Source organism: Myotis daubentonii, chromosome 13, assembly GCF_963259705.1.
Source record: "Myotis daubentonii chromosome 13, mMyoDau2.1, whole genome shotgun sequence".
NCBI lineage: Eukaryota > Metazoa > Chordata > Mammalia > Chiroptera > Vespertilionidae > Myotis > Myotis daubentonii.
The window spans coordinates 48267814-48281805 of record NC_081852.1 but is presented as its reverse complement, the minus strand read 5'-3'; the positions used below and the strand labels follow the sequence as shown (position 1 = coordinate 48281805).

The 13992-nt window shown below is 40.9% G+C and overlaps 1 protein-coding gene across 2 annotated transcripts in view; it reads right to left on the bottom strand.

Annotated features, from left to right (window-relative positions):
• Positions 1 to 10177, bottom strand: part of SLK (STE20 like kinase) — a 53840-nt gene extending 43663 nt beyond the window's left edge. For both annotated transcript variants that reach the window (XM_059661312.1, XM_059661313.1), the window contains exon 1: positions 10027 to 10177. In XM_059661312.1, coding sequence (XP_059517295.1) covers positions 10027 to 10176 — 150 coding nt within the window. In that variant the 5' untranslated portion in view covers position 10177. The remainder of the gene's footprint in view (positions 1 to 10026) is intronic.
• Positions 10178 to 13992: the final 3815 nt, after the last annotated feature.

Sequence of the window (13992 nt, the reverse complement as noted above, 5' to 3'; positions counted from 1 at the left end):
CTAATCAATTAATATTTCTTAAGATGGAATAGTAGCCATAAGACATCAGTGACTGGGGAAAAAACACAACTTATTAAACATGAAAGATATGTAATTTTACAGAAACTATACATCTATTTTCACATATGGATAGCTTCATAAATATCTAGAAAGACTTCATTAGTGAGGATGGTGGAATTTCAGGTGCTTTTGACTTTTTCTGTATTTCATACCATATTGTTTGAACTTTTAAAAATGAACATGTATTATTTTTACAGAAGCCATAAAGCATTTTAAAATCAGTTATGTGGGAGATTTCTTAGTGATCTATTATCTAATCTTGGCAATAATGAAGAAAAGAATAAGCAAAACAGGTATCAGCCTGTACATGGGAATTTTTTGTCAAAAGAAAAATTCTGTATGTCCTAAATTAAATTACAGTGGACAGGAGAGTCAGAGAAAGAAACTGGAACAATTAACCAGTTAATAGTTGTGGGCCAACTAACTAAAGAGTGCTCTCACTCCTGAATATGTGTTGGAGCTCTAAATCAATCTCCAGAGTCTACTAGCCAACCACTAGCAAGTATGCATGAACTTTCAGGACTGCTGCCAGTAACTAAACAACACTAGTAAATATTTCTTCCTTATAGATTGTGTAACTATCACAAAATTGCCCCCAGTTCACCTTTTCCCACCCTCCCTTACCTGTAGCCAATGTATATTCTTTCAAAACAACTTACATCTTTCTTCTCCAAAACAGAATGTACACAAGCGCCCATCAATGCCAGTACTAATATGCTAACTTTTCCATCTAGCCACATTACCGGTGGTTTAGACTTCATGCCTCAAAGCCTGGTCCTTTCCAGGCTAGCACTTGGCTCATTAAAACCTTTCTTTCAAGAAACTTTTAGCTGTGAACTCTTTTGTTTAACATTTTCTAAGTACATTATTGCTACGTTTTACTTCCTTAGAAAAAAATAGGGGCAAAAATACTAATTACTAATTAAGTAACCCTAATGTTTAGGATTCAAATAATATGTTTTGTACAAAAGACTTCAGCCCTAGCCCTAGTCGGCTTGGCTCAATGGATAAAGTGTCAGCCTGCAGACTGAAGGGTCCCAGGTTCGATTCCAGCCAAGGGCATGTACCTTGGTTGCAGGCTCGATCCCCAGTAGGGAGGTGCAGGAGGCAGCCGATCAATGATTCTCTCTCATCATTGATGTCTCTCTCTCTCCTTCTCCCTTTCTCTCTGAAATCAATAAGGAAATATTAAAAAAAAAAGACTTCAGCCCTAGCTGGTTTGACTCAGCCATAGCTGGATTGGCTCAGTGGATAGAGAGCTGGCTTGTGGACTAAAGGGTAATGGGTTCGATTCCGGTCAAGGGCACATGCTGGGGTTGCAAGCTCGATCCCCAGTGGGGGTGTGCAGAAAGCAGACAATCAATGATTCTCTCTCATCATTGATGTTGCTATCTCTCTCTCCCCTCTCCCCTCTCCCTTCCTCTCTGAAATCAATAAAAATATTTCTTTTTTAAAAAGACTTCATACTGATTTACAATCTAGAAGAATATTCTCAGCTATCATATTTTAACAAATCTCCAATGTCTTTTAAGATATCTTATCTTATATTTCACTAAGGAAGAAAAACTTCCAATTAAACTATATCAACACTTTTTCATTTAGAATTTTTATATTATGCCTTTTTAAAGACCTTTTGGACATATTTAGACAAAAATTGTTATTGTATATCTATTATTCTGGTTCATATATAATTAAATACTTCATATATTGAAGTTTTACTCTTTGAATCACTTATTCACTGAATTATCTAATGTCCTCACAATATCATTCTCTGGCCATTAAATTAACTACTATCTCCAAAATTTTATTTGAAGTCACTGTCTCCCATTTTGCAATTATAATGATACTACTTTGTTTATCTTACCACAGGTGCTAAAAGATTTTTAGGTAACAACCAGGATTTTTTCTTCAAAAGGTCCTTAAATAGTTTATTAATTGAACATCAAGGGATTGCAACTAACACCAGTGATACAACTAAGTTCAATGACAGATATAACATGACCCCTACCAGGCCAACAATAATACCAAGGCATCAATCAATAAAGGACATATTCCAATTTCAGAGATGTTAAAAATCAAGAAATCTGTCATAGCTGGTGAAAATACAACATTATGTTGTATCTCTAAGAAAGATACTACAGTTGAGCCAATAATAATTAGAACTCACCACCTCCCTAAGTCAGAAGAAATATGCCAGTGAAACATAAGCCCTTCTCTCATCATTTTAATACTAGAGGCCAAGTGCACAAAATTCATGCACAGGAGGCGGGGGTGACCCCTCAGCCCAGCCTGCACCCTCTCCAATCCAGGAACCCTCAGGGGATGTCCGACTGCCGGTTTAGGCCCCATCCTAAATGATGCTATCTCTCTCTCCCCTCTCCCTTCCTCTCTGAAATCAATAAAAATATTTTTATTGCAATCCGGGACCACTGGCTCCTAACTGCTCGTCTGCCTGCCTGCCTGATTGCCCCTAACTGCCTCTGCCTGCCGGCTTGATCGCCCCCTAACTGCACTCCCCTGCCGGCCTGATCACCCTTAACTGCCTCTGCCTCGGTCCCCACCACCGTGGCTTTGTTCAGAAGGACGTCCAGAAGATGTCTGGTCTAATTAGCATATTACCCTTTTATTATTATAGATAATACTCTGGGAAGAAAGAGACCAGAGGAACTGTCTTTGAAGAGGCACACTATAAAATATAAACCCTGGTAGTAGACTAAGGATATTGTGAGTGGAGTTAAAAGTCATTCTACTTCTGCATGCTTCTACTAATGTCCTGAGAGATTTTAAAGATGTCTTTTACTTATGAATGGAATAGCATCAAGAGGGAGGAAATAATACTAGATAATCTGTAAAGTTCTTTATAGCAACAAATTTAATTATACCATTCCCCTGGAGATACTGATTAAACCAACAATGGAACCTTTTGGTTTAATATAATAAATGTTACATTAGAAAGTATAGTGCCTCCTACTTATTACTTTAAAATAACTATTATTCATGAGAATCTGGTTCTAAAGAACTCTGAAACTCAAAACTGAAATAAACATTTGATAAGCATGTAATTCTACATTTTAAATTATATAATGGATATTAGTGTTAAAAAGAAACAATCTCGCCCTGACCGGTTTGGCTCAGTGGATAGAGTGTTGGCCTGAGGACTGAAGGGTCCCGGGTTCGATTCCAGTCAAGGGCATGTACTAGTAACTTGGTTCCGGGCACATTCCCAGTAGGGGGTATGCAGGAGGCAGCTGATTGATGTTTCTGATGTTTCTCATCGATGTTTCTAACTCTCTATCCTGCTCCCTTCCTCTCTGTAAAACATCAATAAAATATATGGAGAAAAAAAAAAGAAACAATCTCATCTTCACATAAAGACTTAATAAAATAACTAAACAAATGTTAATAAAAACAAGAATGGGATACACACACCAAGATAGTACTTGAAATTGATAAAATGTTTTCAGAGATCAATGATCACATAAAACTCACTGCTTTAATTTTTATAAATCATGAATAGAGCTTAGCCATTTTACATAAACAACTAGGAGCTACAGGGAAACATAATGATTTTTAAGTTTCCTGTACTGTTTTCATGTTATAAATCTAAATGAAGTAGTGTAAAAATTACATCATTTTACATTACTCTTGTTTCAACTGTGGCTTATTTATTAGTTTATTTAACCAATCAGGGTCCAGCCAGGAGAAAGAAATCATATTGATCATTTTAAAAGAGAGAATTTGATATAAATAATTATTGATTCTGTTGTTAACTAGTAATTAAAAAATAAAGAAGATTAAGAGAGTCTGGGAGGTGGAAGTAACAACTGCAGGAAAAGACTATTACCCTAGGACCAGCGGAGCCAAGGGATTGGGATTATTAAAACTCAGAAGCTTGGAGGAAAGGTTCTGCAGAGCTGAAACTCAGATCCCTGGAGAGAGAGTGCTGTTCAGTACCTTGGTTCCGGGCACATTCCCAGTAGGGGGTATGCAGGAGGCAGCTGATCGATGTTTCTAACTCTCTATCCCTCTCCCTTCCTCTCTGTAAAACATCAATAAAATATATGAAGAAAAAAAAAAAGAAACAATCTCATCTTCACATAAAGACAATAAAATAACTAAACAAATGTTAATAAAAACAAGAATGCTGCTGGCCTCTCTGAACTTGGAAGGGGGGTCTTATGGAATTTTTGAGGAAGAGGGGGCCAGCCAACTGGAGCGGGTGTTATGAAAGGTTATGATGAGGCTAGCTCTGTGAGTGTTGCAAAAACTACAAACTGGATTCCACTCCTGTCGCTGGGTGAGGAATTTCCACTAGGATGATGGTTATAGAAACAGGAAAACAGACAGGAAGCCCACAGAAAAAGAAAAAGGTGAAAGTCCTTTCTTCATCCACCTCCTTACAGCCTTCCTCTAGTGCTCCATTATTGTTAAAACTACAAGTGAGTAGCTGGCAAGGTATAAAAGTGATTTACAAAATGGTTAAAATCCACAATACACAAATCAACAAGAGAAAGACATCTAATAGGAACATGAAGAGAACTGAACCTAAAAGAAGAAATTTAATCTGCCAATAAAGCTATGAAAAAAATTACTTATTAGTAATTAGTAGGCGGAGAAAGATGAATTAAAACCACCCAAAAATATATATATATATATACATATATATATGTGTGTGTATATATATATCATTAGATTGTCAAAACTGAAAAATTTCGACAATATCAAATGTTGTCAAGGATGCAGAGCAAGGAAATTCTCATATGCTGCTGGTAAGAATGTAACTTGATACACGTTGGCATCATCTAGTAAAATTAAAGATACACTACCCTATAACCCAGCAATACTACTCCTGAGTTGTCTTAGTGAAACTCATGCATAGATGCATCAGTATTGTGTATAAAAGCCAAAAACTGGAAACAACTGATACACCCATTCTTTACCATTAAGAGTAACCATATAATGGAATTCTATGCAATAATGAAGTAATTACAGCTCTAGGTGATAACAAAGGTGTACCTCACAAATATAATGCTGATTTTGAAAGAGGCAAGACACTCAATATGATTCCATTCATATAAAGTTCAAATTATAGCCCAGCTGGCATGGGTCAATGGTTGAGTGTCCACCTATGAACCAGGAGGTCAAGGTTCAATTCCCAGTCAGGCTCCATCCCCAGTAGGGGGCGTGCAGGAGGCAGCCAATCAATGATTCTCTCTCATCATTGATGTTTCTATTTCCCTCCCTCCCTCCCTTCCACTCTAAAATCAATAAAAATATATATTCTTTAAAAAACTAAATTATAATATTTAGGGTTACATACATAGTTAGTAAGCTATAAAGAAAAGAAAAGAAATGAATAACTTAAAAGCAGAGTAGTGCTTTCCTTTAGGGAGAGAGGTCAATTCAGAAGAAAGGTGGGAGGAATTCTGGGGTGCTGGCAGAATTCCTTGACTCTGATGATTAATATTATCATATTATAATTATTTAATAAATGTACATGTGTTTTTATACTTTTCAATACAATTACAGCTCTAGGTAATTGTACGCCAAATTACCTATATTTTTAAAGGTGTACACCCATCAGTGTCATAAAAATAATCACTTTCATCCAGTATACAGTCAGGAGGTCAGTTTCAATTCAACACATAATTTTATGTTACTCCTTTTTTTCCCATTAACAACAACAGAAATCCAAACATTAAAAAAAAATAAGCCCTAGACAATGGAAACTAAGGAGAAAAACAAATGGGACTACATCAAAATAAAAAGCTTCTGCACAGCAAAAGAAACCACCAACAAAAAAACAAGAGAGCCCACTGCATGGGAGAACATATTTGCCAATGTTATATCCGATTAGGGTTTAATCTCCAACATTTATAGGGAATTCATACAACTTAACAAAAGAAAGATAATCAATCAAAAAATGGGCAAAGAACCTAAATAGACACTTTTCGAAAGAGGACACATAGAAGGCTGAGAGACATATGAAAACATGCTCAAAGTCACTAATAATCCAAGACATGCAAATCAAAACAATGAGGTACCATCTCACATCTGTCAGAATGGCTATCATCAACAAATCAACAAATGACAAGTGCCAGCAAGGATGTGGATTAAAAGGAACCCTCTTGCACTGCTGGTAGGAATGTAGGCTGGTGCAGCCACTGTGGAAAACAGTATGGAGTTTCTTCAAAAAATTAAAAATGGAACTCCCATTTGACCCAGTAATTCCACTTCTAGGAATATATCCCAAGAAATCAGAAACACCAGTCAGAAAGATATATGCACCCCTAAGTTCATAGAAGCACAATTTACCATAGCTAAGATTTGGGAACAGCCTAAGTGCCCATCAGCAGATGAGTGGATTAAAAAACTGTGGTACATCTACACAATGGAATTTAAATTTTAAAAAATAATCCTATATAATAAAAGGCTAATATGCAAATGAACCAAATGGCTAAACGACCAGTCACTATGATGTGCACTGACCCACAGGGGGAGCGCCGCTCAGCCAGAAGCCCTAAGCCAGGCTCACTGCTGGTGAGCGCAGTGGTGGTGGCGGAAGCCTCTCCTGCTCCTGTGGCAGTACTAAGAATGTCCAACTGCCAGCTTAGGACCGCTCCTAAGCCAGCAGTCAGACATCCCCCATGGGCTCCCAGACTGCGAGAGGGCACAGGCCGGGGTGAGGGACCTCTACTCCCGCCCCAAGTGCACGAATTTCGTGCACCGGGCCTCTAGTAAATAAATAATAAAAAATAAGCCTTAGCCTGTTTGGCTCAGTGGATAGAGCATGGGCCTGCGGACCAAAGGGTCTTGGGTCCAATTCCGGTCAAGGGCATATACCTCGGTTGCAGGCTCCTCCCCAACCAGGGTCCTGGTTAGGGCTCATGCAGGAGGCAACCAATCAATGTGTTTTCTCTCACATAGATATTTCTCAGTCTTTCCCTCTCTCTTCCACTCTCTCTAAAAATCAATGGAAAAATATCCTCGGGTAAGGATTAAAAATAATAAATAAGTAAAGTAAAAAGTTTAAGAGATATATATGTTTTCATTTATATGTCAAATAATACATTGAAAAGAGAACATTGAAAATAGATAAGTCAGAGACTTAAAAAATAGAAAATAGATTAAAAATAGGAAAGACAGATTTGTGTAGTGAACTGAGTAGAAAGAATACAAGTATATGATGGAAAAATGTTTCAAATAAACTAAGTACTCAAGATGATTGCCTGTTTATAATTTAATCTTTATAACAGTTACTAATTTCCATAAGTAAATGATGGTTACAATCAATTTTAGAAATAGTTTTCTACTTCATACAATACTAAGGTTTAATAGCTTTTTCCCCCACACAGAAGGAAGTTTATAAATTTAAAATTTCTAGCATATCTTGGAAAACAGAAACTTTCAGGAAAAAGAGAAAAAACGGGTCAGATAAGTTTAAATTTTCTTTTAAAGAAGTATTTGGCTGGGAGAGGACAATGGGGGAGGAGGGGGACATATATAATACTTTCAATAAAAAATTTAAAAGAAAAAAAACTCAGAGCCTTGGAAGCATAGACCAGTAAAATGAAAAGATACAAAGGATACAAGCTCTTCAAATATCACACTGAAATAGTCATGAAGCCCATAAAAATTATCCTTGACAATTTTATAGTATTTTAACTATATGGAGTCTCTTATTTTTCAGAAATTTTTCAATTGATATCTCACTACAGAAAAATATGTTACACTTTGCAGAAAGAGTCATTAAATAATTAAATCCCAGAGCATTATTAGCATGTCCACACAATCATTCTGTGCCATGGGAAAATAAGAAAATGGTTCACTATTTTCATAGGTCCCTTTTCCTGTCCCATCCTAGTTTGCTTCTGAATTCTAAATATAATAACAGTAATTTCTACCATTTACTGAGCCCTTTTTATGTGCCTTATATTTACTATCTCCTTTAATTTTCACACATTTAAGAGCAGGTCTTACTGATCAGGAAAAGTGAGACATGAAACGATTAAGTAATTTGTCCAAACTCACAGGCTGCTATTGAGGGAGCCAAGATATAGTACAACTCCAGGGCCAGTGTTTTAACACTACAATGTTCTATTCAATAAAACACTTATACCATGAAAACTGCCTATAATCACCTACCACCTTCTAACCACCGGATTCCAGGTGCCTTGAGTAACTTATTTTTGCCTTGCCCAGGTAACTGCATACTCAGAATTCTGCTAGGTGAAGAAATCAAAACAAACGTTTGGGGAAATCTATGATTCTCCAGCTAAGAAAATGGAGGTCCAGAGAAGTTAAGTGTTCTGTCCAAGACCCCAGAGCTGGTTTGTGACAGCCAACACTAAAGCACAATTCCCCAGAGTGACCTTCCCACCGCACTAAAAGCCCTTCTTCCTACATACATCTAAACTGTAAACTCCCTTTGGAACCCATTCTCTATCCTCCACACAAGCTCTGAAGTTTACTTTGCCAACTTTCACAGCATACAATAGCTTCAATAGCACTCACATGAGGTAACATACATTCTTTCATTTCAACTAATACAGAGAGAGACACTATGTGCTAAGGCAATTGATGAACCCAAATATTTATCATAATTTTGGCCTCTGGTTTTATCATAAAAACATAAACATGTTAACGATAACATGTAACGGTGCCATAGTCGCCTTGTGAAGAATGTGTTCTGAAAGCACACAGAGAGTGTATGTTTCAGTCTAAGTAAAGAATGAGCAAGGCAAGGGGCTGTGAGATGCATCTGAGGCAGAGCAAAGGCAGAGGTGTGCTGGTGCTTAGAAAGGAGGGGGAAATTCTATCATTTTTACCAATGGACATCCAAGTAAAAAACAACGGTACATACAGGGTCAGAAAACCTGAGTCCAAATCTAAACTGTGGGACGGACTAAATCTGACTTGTGTGACTTTGAACAATTTCTGACTCTCGGTGTCCTCATCTGTGAAATGTAGATACCACCGACCTGTCTACCTCACCGGACTTTCGTGGGCCAAATTATGTGAAAGTGCTTTAAAAACCGCAAAGGCCTGTATCATTAGTTCTTTGTTTTCATGTGGATCTTTCCCCCAAAACCTGTGTCTCATAAAAACCTCACCCTTCAGGATGAAAATATTCTAATGACATCATTCATATACCCTGATGGGGTAGTAAACAGCTAACACACTAATGCCTTCAGGTTGAAACATCAAGACTCTTTCTACTGAAACATAAGTAAACAAATAAATAAACAAATAAATAAATAAATATGTTGTTTTTAATTTCTTACGCACTGGTATTGACTTCTAGTCAATGCTTCCTCTGCAACTAGTACTAAATGCAGGTTTTCTTCTGGAAATTTTCTATCAGAAATTCCACTCCATTTTATAGTTCGTTGTGAAGCAACCAATTCAGGAATAGTGTGCGAGTAGCAATCACTGTGCTCTCGCCCCAAGACGTAGGTTATGTATGTACTCCCTATAGACACAAGCAAGCTTATGCCCTGACTCTAAAAAAGAGACTGGGTTAGTGCAATCATACACATGATTGCAAACAGCTAGTGGACAAATATAAAGCCGCTGCAAAGTATAATGAGTTTCTATAATAAGTATGGATTTAAAATGCTTTGAAGGCCACAACCTGATCCCTGCTTTAAAGAGCTCCCCCCCAGGCCCCCACTTCCTTTAAAGTTTGACAGCGCAGCCCGTAGAATAACCCCACCTCCCTTTAGCAATCACTCTTTAAAGTTCAACCTTAAACCCCAGTGTCTCGGCTGCTCCTTGGATGACAGCCTGGATAAAGTTCCGATGTACGTTTCCGAAGTCAAAGGATGGGCAAGAGACAGGAAAGGGACAAGGGGCGGGGAGAGGGGAAGAGGGGGAGCGGGGCGGGGGGGGGGGGTGTCCTCGCGCCGCTCCAGGACCGCGGCTGTTTTCTCTCACAAGCGCAACTTCCCGTTTTCTCCCTCTTACCTTGTACACTTTCCCAAAGGCTCCGTCGCCCAATTCTCCTATAATTTCCCAAAACTCCTCAGGGTTCAGGTCCCTCTTCACATGTTCGTACTGCTTCTTCTTCTTCTCGCTCCCCAACTTGAAGATCTTACGGAAATTGAAGAAGGACATTTTTCCTCCCAACAGAGTTCCTGGCACTTAAGGACTAAAACAACAATAAAAGGCAAAGTTTCTCCTCCCTCTTCTCCCGCGCGAGCCCGGCGGGCGGCGGCGGCGGCGGGCGCGGGCTCTCCCGGCTCCCGCCGCTCGGGCAGGGCGTCCCGGGGAAGGCGGGGCGCGACTCGGGCTCCGACCCACGGGGTGGGAGCGGGGGGGTGGGGGGGAGAGGCTGCGCGGGCGGTCCCTCGGCCGAGCCCGGCCCGCGGGCCGCGCGGTGGGCGCCTTGCCCCCTGTCGGCCCTAGGGGGGCGGCACCTGCCCAGACTCTGTCCCAAACCGGCCCAGCCCGATGGGTCCGAGCGGTCCAGACGCCCGCGGTCGCCGCGGCTTAGGCCCGTGTCACGGCGAGTCTCCAGGGGCGGCGGCCACTCCGGGCAAGGGACGCGGCCGGCGACCTCTGGGGCCGGCAGTCCACAGGCCGCGCTCTCCCGCCTCCGGCCTCGAGCCCCGGGGTCCCCTCCACAGCTGTCCGCTCCCGCGGCGCGAGGCCCGCGCGTCCCCTTCGCTCCCGGGTTCCGCCGCCGCCGCCTCCTCGCTCCCTTCCCAGCCCACACGGCCTCGTTCTGGAGCGCGCGCCGACGCCGACGCCGACGCCAATGCCGCAGCGCGCCCGCGCGCTCCGCAGGTCGCGCGCCCCGCTCAACGCGCGCTCGCGTGGGGGCGTGCCCTCTGGCCCCGCGCACGCGCGCTGAGCTCGGCTTGCTGGCGGCCTGGAGGGGCTCGCAGGCGTCCCGCCCGGGGTGCGGCGTGGACTCGGGCGTTCCTCGCTCCTTACGCATTGTTCCCCATTTACCCTCTAAGCCCTAAAAATCCTCTCAGTCCAGGATTTGGGTGGAGTTGCCCCCGCGGGCACGACCCTGTCGACGTTGCTAGCAGATGTTGCCTCCATTCTGGATCTGAGAAATGTTGTAAATACAGAAAACTGAGCTGTACCGATGGGGGCCCGAAAGGATTTTTTCGCTTTCAAATGGGCCCAGGAGTACAGTGATAGGAGCACGTGTGATGGCTGGGAGCTTCGGAGCTAGAGATTACCAGCTCTGTGACCTTGGGCAGTAACCTTTCCTTTCTTGCTGAGAGGAGTGAATGAGGCAATGGATATAAGCCGTTTGCGCGGTCCCTGCTCAATTTTAGTTCCTGCTGTTGTTACAAGTGTGCAGGTAAGCCCGATAGTGTGACTCAGTGGTTGAGCGTGGACTTAGGAACCAAGAGGTCACTATTGAATTTCCCATCAGGGCACATGCCCAGGTTGCAGGTTCGATCCCCAATAGAGGGTGTGCAGGTGGCAGCCGATCAAGGATTCTCATCTTTGATGTTTCTATCTCTCTATCCCTCTCCCTCCTCTCTGAAATGAATTTTTTTAAAAAAAAAATGTTTTTTTAAGTGTGCAGGTAGATAGACATAGATAATATGAAGCATGTAAACCCACTTCTCGAATGATGACCAGGACCCTCCTTGAGGGTAATCTACCTTCGGCTGGCCGCTTCAACAGCCGTATTCCCGTGCCACCCTTCCTGACTCCATCTGAACCACGTACTACCTCGGCTCCCTGATCTGCCTCTGGCCCCTTGGGCAGATGAGTGAGAGAAGGCTTGGGCCATGTGGGCGTTGGCTGGAATCTACCAGATAGTGACCTGCCTTCCTGTTCTCCACCAGAAAGGAGCACTTTGAGGGCAGTGGCTCGTTACTCATCATTGTATCCAAGAACCTGACAACATTCCTGGCATATAATGAGAAGGCAGATCCCTTGAATGAATGGAAGTTATCTGGAGCAGAGGCCAAATTGCTATCTATATGAGGCCCAGCCATTTTTCCCTCCAGCCCCAAAACTCTTCTTCCAGTGAGAAGGTTAAAATTATTTTGTTTCTCAAGATCCCTCTTTTTTTTTTTCCATAGTTTATTAAGGTAGAATTGATATGCAACAAACTGTACATATTTAAAATATACGATTTTATGTTTTGACAGATGTATACACTTGTGGCGATAAAAACTAATCTATTTTTAACTATTATTATTTATGCAGGTGGCACTAAATGTAAAGGTAATACATACTCATTGTGGAAAATTTTTAAATGCACAAAGAATAAAATAAGAAGCAAACACATACTTTAATTCTACCATCCAGATATAAACATTGGTAAGATTATGTTGTATTTCCAAACAGGACTTTTTGGCTGTGGATGGGCTTTTATTTACATGGATTAAATTATACTGAATATAAAGGTTTGCACCCTACATATTTCATATTCCCATTCCATTAGTAACTGTTTCTTTAAAACATGAAATATTTAGATTCTCAGCATTAGATAAAACATTGATGAATATCTCTACAAATCCTTTTCTACATATTTGATTATTTTCTTAGGGAATTACCAGAAGCAAATTTGGGTCAAAGGGTTTAAGTCTGTTTCCTTTTTTTGCTATTTTCAAAATAGAAAACCTTTACTGTTTTCTCAAATTAAAAGATAGTATATCCTTGTTGTAAATTAACTGAAATAATATAGAAATGATAAATTAGGAACTTGTCTGTAATTCTCCCATTCTGCCTCCCCCCTACCCAACCTCAATCCCAACCTAACTACTGTGAAAGTTAAGCCTATGAGCAAGAGGGAACTTTTGGGGGGGTTAACAAAAAAATAGTTCTAAAATTATATTGTAGTAATGGTTACACAACTGTGTACATTTAAAAAATACTTCTAAAAATGTATGCATAGGAAAGAATCTGGTTAAATCTCTCTACATATATATATCTTACTTTTTAGAAAAATACGTTTTTATTTATTTTTATTTATTTATTTTTTTATTGATTTTTAGATAGAGAGGAAGGGAGAGGGAGAGAGAGAGAGAGAAACATAGAATGGCTGCCTCCTGCATGCCCCCTACTGGGTTTTGCCCTGGCCCGGAATTTAACCAGGGACCTCTTGGTCCATGGGACGACACTCAATTCACTGAGGCAGACCAGCTGGGCTATGCATATATTTTTTAAATATAAAAATGGTGTCAAATATGAATCATGGATATCTTTCCATACCAGTACAAATAGATCTGTCCAATCATCCTATATAATAAAAGGCTAATATGCAAATTGACCAAACGGTGGAACAACCAGTCACTATGATGCACACTGACCACCAGGGGGTAGATGCTCAATGCAGGAGCTTCCCCCTGGTGATCAGTGCACTCCCACAGGGGGAATGCCACTCAACCAGAAGCCCTGAGCTAGGCTCATGGCTGGTGAGCACAGCAGCGGTGGCAGGAGCCTCTCCCACCTCCACAGCTCCCCTCGGGGGAGCAGGCCTAAGTCAGCAGTCGAACATCCCCCGAGGGCTCCCGGACTGCAAGAGGGCAGAGGCCGGGCTGAAGGACCCCCGCGAGTGCACGAATTTCATGCACTGAGCCTCTAGTTTTTAACAAGTGCATGGAGTCCCGGGGTACAGCTCAACCACATTTTATTTAAACATTTCTCTATTGGTAGTCATTTAGGTCGTTTCCAATTTTTTGTTATCCTAAACAACACTGCAGTGAGCATGCATATACAAGCATCTTTGTGTATTTGATTGTATTTTCTTAAGATAAAATACAAGAAGTGGAGTTACTGAGTCAAAGATCATATTCAGAATTTTTTTCCTGTATTGCCAAATTGGCCAGTAGGACGATTATACTAATTTATACTCCTACTAGCAATATGTGAGAGTGCTGGTCTCACCACACCTCAATAGCACCAAGGTCTTATCTCATCTTTTTAATCTTTGTCAAGCTGATAGTTCAAAAT